The sequence below is a fragment of the Danio rerio genome, chromosome 22 (assembly GCF_049306965.1).
Source record: "Danio rerio strain Tuebingen ecotype United States chromosome 22, GRCz12tu, whole genome shotgun sequence".
In the NCBI taxonomy this organism is placed as follows: domain Eukaryota; kingdom Metazoa; phylum Chordata; class Actinopteri; order Cypriniformes; family Danionidae; genus Danio; species Danio rerio.
This window is the reverse complement of record NC_133197.1, coordinates 22,103,762-22,123,935: the sequence shown is the minus strand read 5'-3', so window position 1 is coordinate 22,123,935 and position 20,174 is coordinate 22,103,762. Positions and strand designations below refer to the sequence as shown.

Genomic DNA, 20,174 nt, shown 5'->3' with positions numbered 1-20,174 from the left:
TATGTGACAGCAAGTTAGCCTTGTTTTCTGGAATACTCCCCTGATGTCGTGATTATAAATACAAACTACATCAGATGACTTGAGCACAGCGGGACAGGAGCATCATGGACAAACCTTGTGCAAAAATTGCATGTGTGAGGTGAACATAAAGAGCGTGTGCAGTTCGAAAACTGCACAAATAATATGATACAATTTAGGTTGCATGCAACTTGCAAAAATAATAATAATAATATGGAAGGTGGTTGGGGCCAAAAGTCTTTATATTGGAACATATAATATTTGATTTTATACAGTTGAAGTCAATTATTAGCTCCCATTTATTATTTTTCCCCCAATTTCTGTTTAACGGAGAGAAGATTTTTTTTCAACACATTTCTAAACACACACACTCACGTGTGTGTGTGTATATATATGTATGTGTGTATATGCATGTATATATATATATATATATATAGCTGAAATAAAGAAAATAAGACTTTCTCCAGAAGAAAAAAATATCAGACACACTGTGAACATTTCCTTGCTCTGTTAAACATCATTTTAAAAAGAAAGAAAATTTAAGGGGGCTATTATTTCTGCCTTCAACTGTACACAGCAAGCAATGAAAACTGCTTTTAAGACTGTTTTCATGTGATGCAGAGCTATATTGGGATAAGTTTACAAACATTAGATGTCATATTTAATTATGTAGTACTAATATTTACGTCTGGCATGAAATGGTCAGTCTATGCGTACTGAAGAAATGTTGATCTTGGCACTGCCAATATATATGCTACTCCAAACAACTTGTGTATTAATGTGAACTAAAGAAATGGGTTCAAATTTAGTGCCTCAATTATTCATTTATAAAAAAAATTCAGACAACAAACACGATTTAACTTTCATTTAAAGACTTTTGGCCTTATTGACCTTCCATACAAAGTAAAGTTGGGTTAAATTATACGATAAACTAACTAGTCGACAGCTAAAACGAGCGGATGTTTATTAGCATCAGGAGGTAGATCGTTGTTAAAGACCAGAGCTGTGTGTAATTAAGCTTGCATTAAAACATTCATGCGTTAGGCAGGAAACCAAACATTAATACAACACAAAAGACAACCTAAACTTGGTAGTGCTCAACTTTAAACAGTGCTTCTGATTTTACGTTACATCAACACTTCTCTCTCAGCTGTAGCTAAAAAGTGCAACAGATCCGCATTTCCAATCACACAAATCAAGCAACTTGCTTCATCACATGACGACTATTCATGTTACCTCAAGCAAGAATGCATTACAACAGGACAGAATGCTTGGAAATTGGCCCTTAAGGTGCTGACGCTCCTCATATCATATGACAGGACAAAGTCAAAGTGAGTTTAGCACCGTATAAAATCCACATGCGCAATTGAATCAGGCCCGTCCTGTGAAACCGTGTGGGATTGTTTATGATGGGAGACTCACTGGGAGCAGCAAGAGATGTATGCGGGGGTCAGCAGTGACATTTGGAGGCTTAATGTTCAGCTGAGGCTCTTGATGTTCTCTAGTAGAGCTTGTTTTAGCAGAACTGCAGTCTTTCCTCCGGCAGCGGCGATGTCGGCCTGCACTGCAGCGTCCCAGGAGAAGGTCAGAAGAGCTGCCGGGGCCTGGAAGATGCAAAATAAATTCCATCATACTTCCACAATTGATTGATTACAAATATGGTAGATGTTTTTCATATTCCAAGTGCTTTAAAATGTTAAAGTGCAGGAGAACACATTCAAATATAGCAAAGAAAACACTTCCATGTGTATTTTGGATCCCCCCTTTATATTAGGCTAAGAAAACGAAATTTAAAAAGTGATCTCAAAACTGACAGGAGTGTGGGCCTACCAGATTGCACTCATTGATGGGCGTCTCTTCATCATCCTTCAGTTTTTGTCCTCCGGGTGCCATCAGCTCAAAGGGTTGCCAGTCGTTCTCCAGCGAATCGCGCACAAACTGGTACAGTGCTGACAAACGCTCCCATGCCAGGAAAGTACCTGCGAGATAGAAGAAAGTTGTTTTTGTAGTGTTGATGACAACTTACATTTCAAACAATTAATTTTTCTAAAACCTTTACAAATATAGTATAGAACTAAATATATATATTTCTCTTACAGTGGTCCCTCATATCACAGGAGTTACATTCTAAAAAATAACCCACAATAGGTGAAATCTGCGAAGAAGTCAGCTTTATTATTTTACAATTATTATAGATGTTATAAGGCTGTAAAACCCCTCACTACACTATACACTTTTCTCAGAGAGACATTAACATTTTCACACTTTTCTCTTGTTTAAACATTCTCAAAGTTTAAACTTTAGTATAAAAATAAATCCAGTATTATAGAAAATAACCAAAGATCAAAACCTTTTGCCAGGCGCAAACGTTCATCGCTGTCGGCAAAAGGTTTATAAAGCTTTTGTGCGCATTATGTTGGCATCCAGCGTAATGTTCTGTTTTCTGCAGTCAATGATCCACAAAGATAAAGCAGACTCCATCCTTAAGGGGGTCGCACACTGGATATGCTGCGCACATGACGGAAGTAACACACTGGACGTGCTCAATCGCATGGTATTAAAAATGAAATGCTACAGATGGTGCTCTGTGGCACGGCAGAAATATGAACAGTGTCCTGAGTTGTAGCTGGGAACCACAGACAGCTGCCGACTTGCGGCGCCTGATATACGTGTGCGTACCCTGATATAAACCTGTTTGTATGACTGCGCATACAATGTGCGACCCCCTTTATGATTGTCTTGCTGCGGACAGTAACAACTCTTTTTGCATTCTTGATGAAACAACGCTAATGATCGATGATTTATGTTAATTTGGCAAGCTGAACGCTTTCTGTACTGTACAAGAGACAATGATCTACAGTCAGGGCGCAGAACACAATGCGCTGTAAAAACAATATATATATATATATATATATATATATATATATATATATATATATATATATATATTGTAGCTGAGCATTAAACACAAGGTGCGTCCCTAATCGCATACTTGTACAGTATTCTATGCCACTTTTTACTGCAAGTAATAGCGCATTCACACTGAAAACTAAGAATAATAGTGCACTTTTAATGCCCAGATGATGTACTTGCTCCTCTGATAAAAAAAAAAAAAAAAAGTTGAACACTTAATGCATTTAACGGTTGTCGATTTGCTAGATGTCGATGTTAGTATCAGTATTGTTAGTTTTTAGGATATCTATATATAAAATTTGCATTTAGAAGATATAAAACTGATATAAAAGTGTAAAGCTTGCAGTTCGTCACTTCCGCCTAAATAGATAAAGTTTTTTTTACTTTTTAATTTTTTTCATACTTCAGTTTTCCATCAAATCGTGGCCAATCAAAAGCTCTCTAGTATCTGACATGCCCCGCCCCCTTCAAGGCGCTTCACATTTAATGCCCTTGAGCTCAACCACTCTCACTGGCAGAGCGGCGATAAAGCAAAACACTATTGGCTGTTTTATAAAAGGGGAGGATGTCCCACCCTCTTTCGGTGAAGATTACGTCAAACAACAAATCAAAGCATTTCACAGGACCTTCAAGGTTGGAATATTTTACTTCTTTTTGATAGTATAAATTACATTCTCTAATGTAGGTGATTTGTTCTCATGACAGGTACTATTTGGTTGTTTGGTCGTTTATTTCACAATTTGGCTGTTTGGTCGTTTATTTCGCTATTTGGCAACCGCTAAACGAGGACAAAAACTTTTTTGGATGACTAAACTCATGCACTACATGGTTGAGTGTGTAAGTGTATAGGGAGTAATTCTGACAGAAATATAGTTATATTATAGGATGTAATGAAGTCGACAACTTCTATGATTCCACACTCACCGTGTCATCTATACTCATCCTCTTGTGTTTGCTATTATTTGGATAAGTGGATTAGTGTTGATGTGACGTTGTGCACCAAGGTTTAGAAGCATGTGTCAATAAAAATGATACATATCAAAATGAAGCAGTGTACCGGGGCTTGATTTTTTTTTTAATAATCACTTTATCAATGATGTTCGAAGCTTCATTTTCACTTATACCCACGTGACTGCTTTGAATTGTGATTACATGCATTTCTGCTGTTTCAAAGCACTGGACCGGTCCCACACACTAGTAATTCAACTAAAATACAATAGTTAATTTATAGTAAAAAGCTTTTGAACCATACTAAAGTGTCTTAGCCAGGACCCCTTGTTTTCACGATTCCATGATCGCAGACTCCAACGCAAAATCAACCAAAAGTTGAAAATTTTTGCGATCTTGCAAAATTCTTTAACACAAAATAATCACACAAAATGTAAATCTCATAAAATATATATAATATAATTAAATTCTATTTATTTCAGTTTGCAATGAATTGTTTTACGTGACTTATAGTCGTGGCAAACGCAGCGCACATGATGTATCTCGAAAAATGACGTCTCACCTGCGTCCTCACAACCATTACATTACACGGAGGAAGGGGAGGCTGGAGTTTTTAGCTTGTGCAGTGAGCAGACACAGATGAAACACGAGTGATTTACATCAAGTCAAAGCAAAGATGAGATGTAGACATTTTGTGGCGCGAATTGGGCATTTTGTGCGTTTGACACGCTTCAGACTGCAAAAGAAAGTTGGAGCAATGAAACAGACAGGAGATGAGATTGGATCAAGCGTGATGGCCGAACTGAAGGACATTATTTGTGCTTTACATGTATAGCTGGTATTATGATGAGCGTTAAATCGATAAAAGTTTTCGTGGAACTCTTTCCCTACACTTAAAAGAAAATCCTTCCCTCCCATTTTACGGCAATCCCTGCTTTAGGTGTATTACGGTAGGGGAAGCCCTAACACGTGTCATAAGTGTGACATGATGTCAGATGCACAGGGAGTGAAATCTGAGAGAAAGTAAGATCGTGGATAAAAAGAAGAGTAATACAACCTTCCTTTGGCTTAATAAGAGTCTTTACAAGAGACCAAAATAAAGAAGCTTTATTTTTATGATTTGTGTCATTGTTTCAGATTGCACACCTAACATAGTAGGCTACCTAATATAGTAAATACATATAATGTTTTACGTTTACATATATATTTTTAATTGCAAAATTGTCCGCACATTTCTGGGAATAACTGCTGTATTATCAGCCATTTTTAATTGTGAAAAATCGTGAAAAATAGGGGTTACGATTGTTTTATTATTTACAACTTATTTTTTAAAAATAGGCCACTGCATACTTGGTAAAGTGTTTAACGGAGGCCATGCCGCTGGCGAGTTCACCATGAAAGCCTCACTACCATAGCCTCATCCTTAGAGCATTCGCCTCTCATGCAGGAATCACTGGTTCGATCCCCTCTTTAAGGAATGGGTGGGTGTAGGACTGGTTGGAATACAATAAATGTAAATAATTTTGAACACCTTGTATTTTACTACAGTCATCGGTGGTGTAATGTAACAAACCTTATATTTAAAAAAACTACAGTAATTAAGTTTATATTACTAATATAATTTATTTACTAATTACTTATAATGAATAAATGACTAATAATTTGTTTATATTACTATTGTTGTATTACTACATGAAAGAGTTGTTCAGTTGTGAACGTTTGACATTTTTGCAACACCGCGCTTTCCCACAATTTACCCAGCAGAGGTCCTCAGCGAGCTCTGATTCGTAAAGCTTCGAGTGACTAAAACGGTTCACTGGTTCAGAAAGCTTAATTTCACCATCACTACAGATTAGTACGGGACAGACATGCTAGTAATGTTATGTAAATTTACTAACAATCCAAAGCTACCCACCCTGGAGTATATTTCCATCTGGTAGCCTCACTCTCAAAAGCGCATAGTTGTATTTCCGTCTCTCTCTCTGCTCGTCTTTCTCGCGCATGGCTTTCGTTCGCAGCATTGCGTTTCTCTCCACCATTTCACTCCTGTGAAGAAAGAAGCTCGTTAAAACATGCCAGGAATTCATCAGCTTGTTCACACATGTTTTATGCCTTTACTTCAGCTGTTGTTCCTTCTTCAGCTCCTCTGCGCTGAGGTTATAGAAGTCTGGCGGCAGCTCAAAGTGTGTGGCGTTCTGGGATGGCCTGAAGACCTGCAGCTGACGGTCCAGCTTGGCTCGAACTGCTTCGCCTTTCTGCAGCCGCTCCAGATGAATCTTCATCTGCTCCAGAGCATCCGAATCCTGCTCAGGCAACACCAGGAAATCCTCAGTCTTTTCTGAGAAGCAAAAAAAAAAAAAAAAAAGTAAACACGTTACCTTTAAAGTGAAAGTTTACTCATCCACTGTCACCAAACCCTTATGAGTTTTCTTACGCCTGAGAAGAAATGAAGACATTTTGAAGAATGTTAAAAAACTGTAGCCATTGACATCTGTAGTATTTGTTTACCTACTTTAAATGTCTCAAACATTCTTGAAGAGATCTTCTTTTGTGTTCAACAGAAATGAACTATTCATTTCATTTAGCTGAAGACAGACTTTTTGATTCATTTAACTATTAATGTCCAGAAAATGTCAAACTGCAAAAACATTCAAAATCTATTGATAAAAATATGTACAAAAGAAAGAAAAAGTACTTTACTTATCTGTTGCACAAAATCATGAGGTTACAGTGATAAAAAAAACACAGTTATAATCCCATAATTCTTGAAAATCTTTTGTTCAACAGAAAGGAACTATCCCTTTAGTTTAGGTTGATGACAGACGTTTTGATTCTTTCATTTTCTTTTCAGCTTAGCCCTTTTATTAATCTGGGGTCGCCACAGCAGAATGAACCACCAACTTATCCAGCACATGTTTTATGCAGCGGAAACATTCATACACTTATTCACACACACACTATAGGGATCCCGCAATTGCGGGGGAAACCGGAGAACCCAGCGACCTTCTTGCTGTAAGGCGATCATGCTACCCACTGCACCACCGAGTCGCCACATTATTTGTTTTCCATTCTTTACAATATGTTCTTTTGTGTTCAATAGAAATGAATAGAATGTTTTTTTTTTCTGTTTAAATTAGGTTGACCACCGACTTTTTGATTTATTTAACCATTAAATTAAAGTCCAGGAATTTTTTTACTGTAAAAAAATGTATTCAAGAAAAAAAAAATTGAAGCATTTTGTAAACATAAAATAATAATAATAAAAAACTGTAATTCACTAAACAGCTTTACATCACAAGATTGCAAAGAGAGCAAACAATTTTTGTTATTATAGTTTTTTAAAGGGTTTTCACCTTTAATTACTATGACAGAAAGACCTAGAGGTGGGAATTAAACAATTTTAATCTAATCAATTCTCAAAGAACAAAATTCAAGCCCCGACATACATTATTTATCGTTTGAGAAGCCATTTCCATTGAAAATTTCTTTTTTACAATAGTTCCTATTGTGAAATAGGAACTCCTGGATCATGCAGACTTTAAATTACGCATATTTATTTACAAACTATTTAGATTATTTATTTAAAAAATTTTGTAAAAGTTTTTATTAATATTTCACCCTGTCCCGTCTCTCCAGTCTCCAAACACAATATATATATATATATATATATATATATATATATATATATATATATATATATATATATATATATATACGGTTGACCTCAAAATTATTAGCACTTCCCCCTTGAGTTTTAATAACTTATGTCTAATAACTGATTTATTTTATCTTTACCATGATGACAGTAAATAATAACATTATCATATCTTCCTCAAACATAATATTAAATATTCTTTTGGAGTTCACTTTCAAAGCCAATATTTACATGCAATTAATTCATCAGCAGACCACGTAATTGCATTGTTCTTTGAATATAATGTTATTATTATTACCTTCTCCATCAATCGGCAGCGTGCTGCTTTCAAAGCCCACAGCCTGCAGATACTCTCGAGCTCCTTCAATCCCACTGACCTTCTCCTTTAGTAAACACAGGTCAATCCGCATCAATATAAGATGCGTGCACTTGTTTACCTAATATAGTTTCCAGACAATGAAAAGGATCATACCTGAAACACTTTGTTGCCAACTTTGATCTTCCTGTACTTTTCCTCAGTTGGGTTCTTACAGATGTTTTCGATATACCTGTTCACACATAATCGCATCATTACACTACTGCGCTGTTGAATGCACGATTCTGATTGGCTGATGAACATTCTGAGGCGTGCAGTTATTTCCAGGTAAACACACGGCTAAAGTAGTTGCAGTCAGTTCTTGACTGAATTACTGATCCACATTCAATTCAGGTTTATTTGTATAGTGCTTTTCACAATAATCATTTATTTTTATTGCATATCACTGCGCTGAATGATTTCAGTTTGCCTAAAATCAACTCAAAACATTCAATAAGGCGTATAATAAACTAGGACTGCACACAGGAGCTGTTTTAAGATAATATCTTGAGAAATGTCTTGAAGCACAACATCTTAACAATGTCTTTAAGTGTGTATGTGGTATATTCACAATAATCAACACTGGTCTATTTAATTATTAGAAAATAATGCAAACTCACTATTTCACATTCTAGCCGCATCACCAACTTGTGTATTATTTTTCTAATAATTAATAATTGGTTATTATTTACTTTATGTTGTTAGCATTAAACAGTCGTACTTGCTAATAATGTCTATGGCAGCTTTGACTTTCTCTTTGTCTTTGTTAAAGGTGTGAATCATCATAATGGAGGCCTCTATCGCATCCTCTGAGAATCTCTGCGAAGAAAAAAAAAACAGGTACTTGAGATAAATGAAATAGACAAGTAATTGTTCAAGATTATGGTTGCCATATCCTCACCATTAGAATGGCTTCTTTGATGTGCAACTCTCTTTCAGCCTTTGTGACGGTTTTTCCGGTAAGAGGACAGGTGAAGAAAACTCCTGACACTGAGAAAGACGATGGATCCCTCTGTGGAACAGCCGAGCCCTTAAGAAGGTATAGAAAGTAGAAAAAAGTTATGCTGGGATTAAATGGTTACAAAAAATATGTTAATTATTTTTAATAACTTTTTTAATAACACTAGGTGTTTTGTTCGTCAGACTCTTCAAGAGTACAAATGACTTAAATTTTATAAATCATCAATCTGTAAAAAGGTCGATCTGTCTTTTCCTCACAAAACATGACGTGGTTTCAAAAAAGAGACTGTGAGGTTTGTCAGCTCTGCCTCTGTATCGCATTTCAAATCATATTTTGATATTAAAATATAATACTGGTCAGCACAGAATTTTTAAAGCGACAAATTATATTCCACAGATGAAAGGCAACTGTACAGGGGTGCGTTTCCCAAAACTATCGTTAGCAAACTAAGGTTGCAAGTTCCGTCGTTACAAACATAGTTTGTTGATTTGCCGTTTCCCAAATCCGTTGCTCCAACGCACATTCGCAAACTGCATCGCAAACTTGAGCACTCGCAACTAAACCTCTGGAGCTGTAGTTAGAAACATAGTTCCTGGCTGTGTTCTATTCCCACTTATCCCCCCTATGCCCTATTCATTTAGAACATTTTAACATTCAAAGTTGGAATTATTTAAAAAAAGCATTAAGGTCATCTCTCTTAGGTGTAATTTGCTTTCAAACTATTTTGACAGTTCAGTTTTAGTGATCTTCATGTTTACAATTGTGCTCCCTTCGCAGTGCCCTTTGTAAACATTGATGTCATTTTGAACACAGCCGTGGCTCATGATGAAAGCTATAGGTGACCTAATATGTAAAAGCGGAATTTATGTTACGTCTCCAAAGCTTGTGAAAACAAAATATATAGCAGACGTTAATTCCTTTAATTTATAGTAGGTTATTTATTAAGTATCTGTACTGTATATGACATGGGCCTGCTGGATAGAACTTTCTGCAGTAGTTTACAAGTGTCAAATTGTAAAAGTAGACTTTTCAAAAAAAAAAAAAAAAAAAAAAACAAGTTTCTACTTAATAATAATAATAATCATGATCATTAATATTTTTATTAAAGTATGATTTTTTTTTTTCATTTTTAATAAATATTATATTTCTTTTTATAATGGGAAACACTCGTCACTACATTGTTCTTTTCCCAAACGATGCATCATACTATGATAGTTCAGCGGCGAGTTACATACCCCAACATACCCCAAGTCAATAATTTATTTGTTTGTAAATGAATATGACAGACTAAAAATATATTTCAATTCATTGGCTCCAGTCTCTATTCACTTTTATTGTGAATAGACTTTTATTAATACTTTTATTAATAATTACTGTGAAAAGCGATATACAAAAAATACAAATAAAACTATACAAATAAACTTGAATTGAATTATTGTTTGAAATAAAAAGAAATATAAAATATGATATGTGTCAGATTGTGCAGATCGTAAGTAAACGCAGAGTATCGCATAGAATCTGCCATTATATGGACTACAAGATCCAGTCATGCACTGCACTGACACACCGGTTGCTAATCCTGGCTGATTGCTCACTCGCACAGCTGAAGCTGCTCAAAGACTGAATAGTTGGACTATTTATACAGCACACTAACACACAGCCTTTGCGGAGTCTTATTTGACAGTTTTGTGACATTATGACGCGTTTTCCTTGCCTCACTATGTTTGTTTGTTTATGTTGTCTGTGGCCTGCCTGTACTGACCTATCGCCTGATATTTGACTATGACTCTGGATTGCCTGTATACATCTGTTTACCCCTGTGTTGACCGTTGCTTGCCAAGCCATTCTCATAATAAACCTGGGTTTGGATCCGCACCTCATAATCCCACTTCATATTACAACATAATTACTTGTTTTTTTTCATGTTTCTAATAGGATTTAAGAAAATGTAAGCATTTGGAAGTTGTAAATATTTTGGAGTGTTTTTATTTACAAGTAAATAAAATTTCCCTATATTTTACACATTGTTTCTTATTATTAATAATAAGTTAATAAATACAATCAATAAGAAACACAAACATTTTCAATTCCTTTCAATGTAATAACATTTTCCATTTATACTATTAATTTATATACAAATACACAATATGCAAAACTTTAGATGTATAGTAATTAATTAACCATTTTAATTGATGTTTAAAATTCAGTTAAAGTCATCTTTATTTCTATAGCCCTTTTACAATGTAGATTGTGTCAAAGCAGCTTAGCAAAGAAGTTCTAGTAAATTGAAACTGCCTCAGTCCAGTGTTAAGAGTTGATGATCAGTTTAATGTAAAATAATGCGTATACACACGGAGGAGGAGAACAATACCCAGTAAAACCCTCAGACTTACCTCGATCTCTGTGTTCTTAAGACTGGCCACTACGGCAGCCGCCTCTGCTTCCAGTTCTCGCTTTACTGAAACATAACAACAAACCATTAAAGGGCACCTATAGTGAAAAATCTACTTTTCAAGCTGTTTGGACAGACATATATGTTGATATAGTGTATAGACCATCATATTGGGGTGAAATAAACACACTCAGTCCTTTTTTAATTTTTCAATTTAACAACATAAAAACGGTGGACCAATTGGAGCGGTTTTCATACCGACCGCAACTTGACGTAGGAGTACGCTCCCCCCGCCCACCGAATTGATTGACAGCTTCACGTAGCATGTCCCGGTAGTCACATGTATAATAATCATGTCAACAAGACCAGACGTGCGCAAAGCAACCGGTAATAAAAGGTCTGTTCAGTTCGCTAGGATCATCAATCATCATCAAATGTGATCAAGAGTGAGTTTCACATGTTTAAAATGTTTTAAAACAGTGCACGTGTGTAATGAAGTACAGAGATTTACTTCAGCATTACTTCATCAGCACAGCCGCGTGTCAGAACATTATAAAGGAAGATGCTTCAATCCCAGTTTGTGGACGTTAAATCAGGTTTATTTTGTACATAAACATAACAGATATCCATACAGCAGTGGAGATTAGCCTGTATCCTGTCACATGCGTGCAAAAAGAGTGGGAAGCTAAACGCGCTCTGTCTGTCAGTGTGTGTGTGTGTGTGTGTGTGTGTGTGTCGGTCTGTTTGTGTGTTTGTTTATCTGTGTGTGCACGCGCACATAAACTTTGTCCATTGACATTGTGTGTGTGTGACTCATCGATGCATCTCCACAACAAATTCCTCATTGGTAAAGTTCTTACTGTAGTATTTCTCACAAACGCTACGTGAGATCTTCTTCCTGTCTGTTGTCTGACGCAGCCGAGGGAGGAGATTAAGGCACGCAGAAAGACATGTAGAAACGGGTCAGACTATCCTTAAAGGTGCAGTACGACTAAATGGCCCCCTTGTGGAAAAATGTAAAAAAAAAGGATCTTGTAAAAGGTATAATGAAAAATCTGATGGGTGTTTTGAGCTGAAACTTTACAGACACATTTTTAAGACTAGGGCTGTGCAATTAATTGAAAATCCGATTTCGATTTTAGCTTCTAACGATTATGAAAAACCATTAATCGAGATAAATGATTATTGCATCATATACCGCCCCTTTGCAGCTGCTGAACACATGTGTTGCTCTTAAAAGCGCAAAAGACCGCATGCTTATGTTTGTGTGTATGCGGCCAGCACACACACAGTCAGAAGCATGTGGTCAGCATTCGCTCTCATTTGCTCACTGAGACGAGCAGAGCACGCATATAAAGTCATCTTAACGTGAGCGCTTTAATGGTCAAATAGGTGTCAAAATGCGGTGTTTAGTGATTATTCATATTTACCCTCATTTGTGTAATAAACAAACGAGTTGAGAATCAAAAGACACGAGACAGAGAAACTATTAAAGCTACAGTGCATTATTCCTACTGCCGCCTGTTTTTATGCTTATTAATTAAACAAATGAAAAAATCCCTCGCTGCTCTTGACTAAAGGATTTTTGTAGCTAAAGTGTTTTTCTTAGGGCGAAGATGCTTAAAGCACAGTTTGTTTCATATTTTTATTCTATTGTATTTATTTCTCTTTCCTTCGCAGGGTGGAAAATAACTGTATATATATGCAGTTGAAGTCAGAATTATTAGCCCTCCTGAATATTAGCAGCCCTTTTCCTCCCCAATTTCTGTTTAATGGAAAGAAGATTTTTTTTCAAATTATTTCCGAACATAGTAGTTTTAATCCCTCATTTTTAATACCTGATTTATTCACACAGATTAAAAAAGGGCGATTCAAAGGCTTAATTAGGGTAATTAGGCAAGTCATTGTATAACAGTAATTTCTTCTGCAGACAATCAAACAATATATAGCTTAAAGGGGCTAATAATATTGACCTTAAAATGGGTTTCAAAATATTTAAACCTGCTTTTTTTCTAGTCAAAATAAAACAAATAAGCCTTTCTCCAGAAGAAAAAATATTAGAGAAAATACTGTTAAAATTATTCGTTTTGAATAAACAGCCCTACTGGAGATGCAAAACACTTATATTAAATCTAAAAAAAGGTATAACCTACAGTAGGTGCTCTTTAACTAACAGGAATGTGATATCATTTACATTTTCATTTGATTATTTTCATTTTCTGGGGATGCTAGGAGTTTTTTAGTTAAATAAATTGAATAATGAAATGTAAAAAAAGAGCAAAACCTTCAAAAAAATCTAATAAATTTTTATAAAATTCAAATAATCTTTAAGTTACAAACTTTATTGTTTCTTGTATTTTATTGCTTTAAACTTGCCTGCATTTATACAGTGACAGGTCTTATAAACAATGACAAATAAATGATATTATAGGTTAACTTTACAATAAATTCAAAACTTGCATGCAATTCGAACTATGCGCAAATCACAAACGAAATGCTGTTACTACATATGTCCATCCATAAAGCATAAATAAAACTTTATTCAGCTTCATTTCCTTAGTGTCAGTATATAGAGAGCATATTCACAAGCACTGTGCACTGATGTATACCACCAGATACCCGAGTGCAACTCATCTGTTTAAAACCAAGCACTGACACATCTGAGTTAATACATCAGAGGAACGACTAAGCGCAACAAATGAATGCGCACCCTATACTGACACTGAGGAAAAGAAACTGTTGAATAAAGGCGTTATTTTTGTTTTATGTGCGCACAAACATATATTCGAAGCTTGATAATATTCCAGTTGAACCACTGAAGACTGGGCTGTTTAGAGCAGGAGTGCCCAAAAATTTTCATATGAAGGGACAAAAACTAAATCTCATCGATAGCTGTGGGCCACAGACAAATATGGCAAACTATTTTACCTTAAAGTTGCTATGGCTAATTTCATAATTTGTTTCATAATATTTAAAAATACAGAGAAACATCACTTTGAACTGTATTAACTAATGCAGTAGCACTTTTTTAATTACAATTTATTACAATAAAAACAATCACATTTATAACACGGTGGTGTTCAATGCTGAATACTCTAGTCAAGCAGAATCTGCCTTTGCCTTAATTTGCTCACCAAAGTCTCTGCATTGTCCTCTATCCGTCAGGTGACAGTATGAACATTTTAAACTAAATTAAAGCATTTAAACTGATATATTTAATTTTAGTTGTAGCTTAACAATAAAACAAACTAATAAAAGGCCACGTTTGAATTTGAAATCTCTAAACCATCCCATTCATTCTCCTTCTCTTCTCAGATGGGATGGTGGGCCAAATCGAAAGTTACTATAGGCTAACTTTGGCCCGCAGACCCTAGTTTGGACATCTGTGGTTTAGGGTATGTTACTTTTGGTGTATTCTGTAAACTCTGAACGAGTCCAGACTGTTGATGTCTATGAAGGATGAGGGACCTCTCACATTTCACCTAAAATATCTTGATTTGTGTTTTGAAGACAAACGAAGGTCTCAGTGGTTTGTAACAACAAAAAATAGAAATTATTAAATATTTATTATTAAGAATTGTCATTTTTGGGTGAACTAACACTTGAAGAATGGGACTTGTTAACACCTGCTGGCAGTTTTAGTGTTATATTTAATTATCTTCAACAAACCAAATCAACACAAAATGGTACCATTTAATTAGGGATGCACGATATATCTACGGCCATTTCGTTATCGGCTGATAAATGCTATTTTTAATGTTATTGTTATCAGTCTGATATCAAAATTAGGCCAATATCTTTAAGCTGATACAGGGTTCAATGCTAAGGACTTGTTCTACTGGGCCGATCGGGCCAGTGGTTGAGATTTTTACTTGCCCTGCCAAAGAAAAGTAAATAGCTATTTCTTAGCCACATATTTTGAATATTGTGGAAAAATAATAATAATGTCTGTGAATCTAGTATTTAAACATTTTAAAAGTGTTAATAAATGTATAATTTATTATACATTTATGCAAATGAAAGAGCAGTATGGAAAATGTGCTGCTATTTTATTGCAATTCTAAATTACTTTTACAAAAATGGCTTGCCAAACTGACGACAACTCTTTTTTTTTTTTCCAGTTTCAATTTTGTACATAAGTAATTGGCTGCTTCCAAGACTTTAGAAACAGACGTTTTCTTTTCAGACGTTTGATGTTGCTGCCATGTTGTCATTTTTTCGCTGTACGTGTTGTTACCAGGCTACGAAAAAAAATATTGTGCTCATCGTTACTGGCCAATAGGAGCCAGTAAAAATCCTGTCTACTGTCCCGAGCGTCTTTCACGCTGGCCACGGGCCGCCGGACAGTCCTTATTGTTGAGCCCTGTGATAGATTATGTAATTGTACAGAACTCCCTGCTTCGTGCATGTGAGGGTCAAACTTGTTCAGACTTGTCCAGTGCACTATAAAGGAGCTTTCCTCACATTGTTTATTCCTTCAAAGTCCGTCTTTTCTTTATGTGGTATTCCTGTGCGTTAAATTCAATCAGTAAGTAACCATATTCCTTGTCACTGTAGATATGTTTGATAGAGTGTCATTGAGTAATCTTTTGGTTTAAATCACCTCAGGAAAAATATTACACATGTAAACCAAGCGGCAACCTCCCGCTCTCCCTCGTAATGGAATAAGGAAGTAACTGAAACTGCAATACATCGAATTCTGCTAGTCCTGGCTCCATAATAGAGCAAATTTCTATTGACCCCACATTTAAAATGGCCAACTTTACAACAGAAAAAAGCTGTGTACAGCCTGGTACAAAGAACAATTTTGGTTCATATAGTTAATATTACCCTTCATGACAACTGTTAGAGGGGTAAATTTCTTTATACCTCATTCGTTTTGTTTATATTAAGTCTGCATAATTTAGAGCGTGGCCACCTGAGAGACAGCTAGGTCTCGCTGGTCACCATCATGTTACCTCAGCTGATTCTGGCTGATTAGCTGCTGAACTTAGCATATACACAGGGCATAATTTGTGCCAGAACATGCCAGATCCGGAACCTCTGAAATCTGGTCTGGCACCTCATTTTACAGACCCCCCTCACGCAATTCTCCCTCGTCTGCTGTTCACTTTCGCTTTCTTCCGCGACTCCCCAACCCTCTTCACTGTCGTCTGCGACACTCCCACCCCGCACACTTACATCCACAACACCCCTACACCATTCACGGCACCAACACCCCAACCCTTTAGTGCTCGACACCTCTCCATCCTTGGGTAACATGTCGGATCCGTTAACCCAGGGGTCTCAAACTCGCGGCCCGCGGGCCATTTGCGGCCCTTAGTGCAATATTTTGTGGCCCGCGCCGACCGCTGTACACTGACAGAATCAGCGGAGCGGAGAGAGAGAGCCGGGAGCCGGTGACGTCACCACGCACCCCGCCCCTTTGTTAGACGCTGTGACGGGCGAGAAGTGTAGGAGGGAACTCGCGCCGGCCAGAACCAAGGTAAGCTGTTCCCGCCCCTGCCTGCCACTTAGCTACATATCTGCAGCCTGCCACCTACCTAGCTACAGCCTGCATCTTATATATATTATAGGTAGATACAGACTGGCACAGACTGATGTGACTGGAGTGGGGTGGGGGTGTTTTATTTATACATATATACGCCTTTTTTTAGGTGAGGGAATGGAAGTTTTGAGTGTGTGAGAAGTGTGTGAGAAGTTATTCTCCACCTTGAACTTCAATAAGTCAAAGTACAGGTCTAGACTTAATGATGATCATCTTCAAGCCATACTGAGGGTCTCAACTGCTTCCGCTCTAAAGCCAAATGTGGTTCAGATTTGTGAGAAGAAGCGCTGTCAAGTCTCTGGCAGCAAGGAGTAGGCAAAAGATGCCATGTTCAGAAGAACTGTTCATAATCTTCACTCAATGTTCTATTAATGTTCAGGACACTTCATGTTCAGAAGAAATAATTAAAACTGTTAATAATGACATTTGAGGACTTTTTTTGTGTGAAATCCCTTATGCGGCCCAGCCTCACCCAGACTTTGCCTCCTGCGGCCCCCAGGTAAATTGAGTTTGAGACCCCTGCGTTAACCCAGTCTGTTCCGGGACCAAACACTTTATTGATATAGTACACAACCAAGCACGTGGTCAGAAACAAACGAGTCAAAGGTATTGAAAGAAGTATTAAAGGGTCACGAAACACCAAAACACATTTTTTGAGCTGTTGACAGTCGTATATGTGTCCCACACTGCTAAAAACACTATTAGGACACCTATATTTCACTAAAATGTGTAAATTGGTTGTTTTTGCGTTATTTCGAGCAAATTCGTACTTCCGGTTTGAAACAAATTTTTGAAGCTGCGTCACGGTCATGACATAATAGCGTGTATTCCAGCTTGCAGACTGGGTGTCTGTGCCAGAGTGAGTCTTATTACGTCTTACAGTGTGATACATTAATGCATGAGTAAGGCTTGGTTCAAACCAATCAGCGCGCTCTATTGTGCAACTTCATTAATATTCATTACTGTGTTTAAACGACATAGACGCCACGTTGTGTTGGCAAAACAAGCGTGAAGTGTTGCTTTTATAGTTTGCTGCCGTTAAGTTTCGTTTTCATTTTCTCTCTGTGAGAGCTCAGACTCACGCGTGGATTAACAGTGTACGCGACGCGCGACAACAATAACTTACGTGTCTAAGGAGGATTATTGTTTACCTGAGAGCTGTTCTCATCTGCTAACGCTGAGATCGGATTCGCTTGTAGTCTCCTCTAAATAAAGACACGGCTCTAGTTGCTGTGGATTGTCCTGTCTCTACAGATTTGGTAAGTGAGCGACCAGTGCTCTTTGTTTATTCAGTTTGTTCGTATCGAACTAAGTTAACTATTGCACCGTAACATGTTAGGACCACAACCAAACTTTAACCTCGTGTAGGGTTTTTAACCGCATTTAGTGACCGGAATAACACACGCGGCTTTCTGACGCTACCTGCCGTGTGCATCTAAGTTTCCGGAAAATGCTGAGTTTTTTTTTCTCTCATTCGCCGTGCGGTATCAAACATTGCATGAAAAATACACGCTTAGAGCAGATCCTCGAATCAAATATCTCGTTTGTTGCGAGGGGCATGAATGACTTCCCTGAATGAAAGAGCCAAACTGCAGTTAAATACCATTTAATAATTTGGCAAATAATTCCACTACAGATGTCCATGTAGGTTAAACACTTTTTAAAATCACTTTCTCCTGTGTGTGTGTATTTTGACTGAAACTCTCGCGTGCCCAAATAGACACTCCCACACTCTCCCACTTTAGTTCCTCCGACACTCCCCCCTAAACAGAGCTGGACACGCCCAATTTTCTGACTTTTTCCAAAGTAGAGGTGTGAAAACACCCTGCTGAAACGAGGGGATTTCATGCTCTTTAAGCATTTCTCCCAAAGAAAAGCCTGTCTAAGCAAAATGCTAGCATGCGTCTGTAGCTCCACTCACACTCCGCCTCTTTGCCCTTATTTGGTTACCCCCGATCGGTGCGATGACGTGCAAACAAAATGGCCCAGGTTGGCCACGCCCACCTGAGCTTCATTTGCGCTCTTCAGAAACCCATGGGTGACGTCACGAATACTACGTCCATATCTTTTACAGTCTATGGTGTAATCATAAAAGCAGCTAAATTATTTGTAATTGTAGGCTATTCGTTTCATAAGATCAGTTCAAACTTTTATGAAGCGTTTTAAATAAAATAAGTTATTATTGTATAAAAATATAACATTTTGAAATATTTATATTTATCGGAATATTTCAGATATCGGCCTCCAAATCTTAGAGTTATCGATTATCAATATCGGTCTAAAAATATTGGTGCATCCCTATATTAATTATTAACCAATGATTGCCCATTGCTCAAAATGTGTGTTCACTGCTGTGTGTGTGCACCCTTGGATGGGTTAAATGCAGAGCACAACTTCTGAATATGGGTCACCATACTTGGCCACATCAAAACAAACCATTATTACTGAAACAAAATCTCCTCTCCCAAATGTTTTTTTTTACCGTAAATATCACACACCAGTTGTAAAAGTAAAAAAAAAAAAAAACTTAACAAATAGTTTACCCTGATTTCTTATGGCATCCTGGGACGTGTGCACCTTGGGCCGGTGCTGCTGCTCGATCCTGGCGAGGGCCGCGGCCCCTGCCATCTGTGCTCCCGCTGTCGGTGCCTTCCTGGACGCTGCATGAGAAGCCTGTGAGGCCTGAGGTTTAGAGCTGCAAAAAACAACAACAACAGATTTCACTCATTTCTCTAGTTAAAGCCCTTATTGTGACTAATAACACTCTAAAAAAAGTCACTCCCACGTGACTGACACACTAAGCCTGTTAACCTATGCGTAATTATAGCGTTATAAAAGGATAGTCTCACAGCTCGATCCTGTTCCGTGTTCTGGATCCAAAACTAGCAATGTAAACCTAAATGTGTAGCCTGTGCTATATATGTAGTCAATGTTGGGATCAGGAGAAATGTAAACATGCATATATGTTGTCGTATATCAGTAAAAATGGCATTCACTTCTATTGCGAGAAGGTCTATAATGGCATTTTAATCTCACCATATTAATGTTGACGTAATGTAGAGCAGTTTTCATGACAGACCTCGTACACACATCTGATGTTTGTTTTGTTTTTACCTTGATTCATCTGTAAGTTTCTTCCCTGGCCCTGCTGACTTGAACTTGATGTCTTTCTTGATGTCGTCGAAAAACTTCTTCATTCTTAGAGATAAACTGTATGCTAACGAGCTTTTTTAAAATGCAAGATAACTTGTTTTTAATTATTTATAACTGTCAGACACACCACCACCCAAGCGATGTGTTTACAACGGGAAAGGGACTGTTTCTGAACCGGAAATGTGGTCATGGAGAGGTCGTGACGCAAACGTGGAGTTTTAGCGACACCAA

The 20,174-nt window shown here is 37.1% G+C and overlaps 1 protein-coding gene across 1 annotated transcript; it reads right to left on the bottom strand.

Annotated features, from left to right (window-relative positions):
- Positions 1-959: 959 nt before the first annotated feature.
- On the bottom strand, positions 960-20,174 carry ubxn6 (UBX domain protein 6). The gene is given in 11 exon segments (NM_001044780.1): positions 960-1,622; positions 1,849-1,997; positions 5,795-5,925; positions 5,998-6,217; positions 7,833-7,917; positions 8,007-8,082; positions 8,611-8,708; positions 8,791-8,919; positions 11,244-11,308; positions 19,334-19,485; positions 19,905-20,174. Coding segments are annotated over 11 exon segments (1,314 nt in total). The 5' UTR covers positions 19,988-20,174; the 3' UTR covers positions 960-1,496.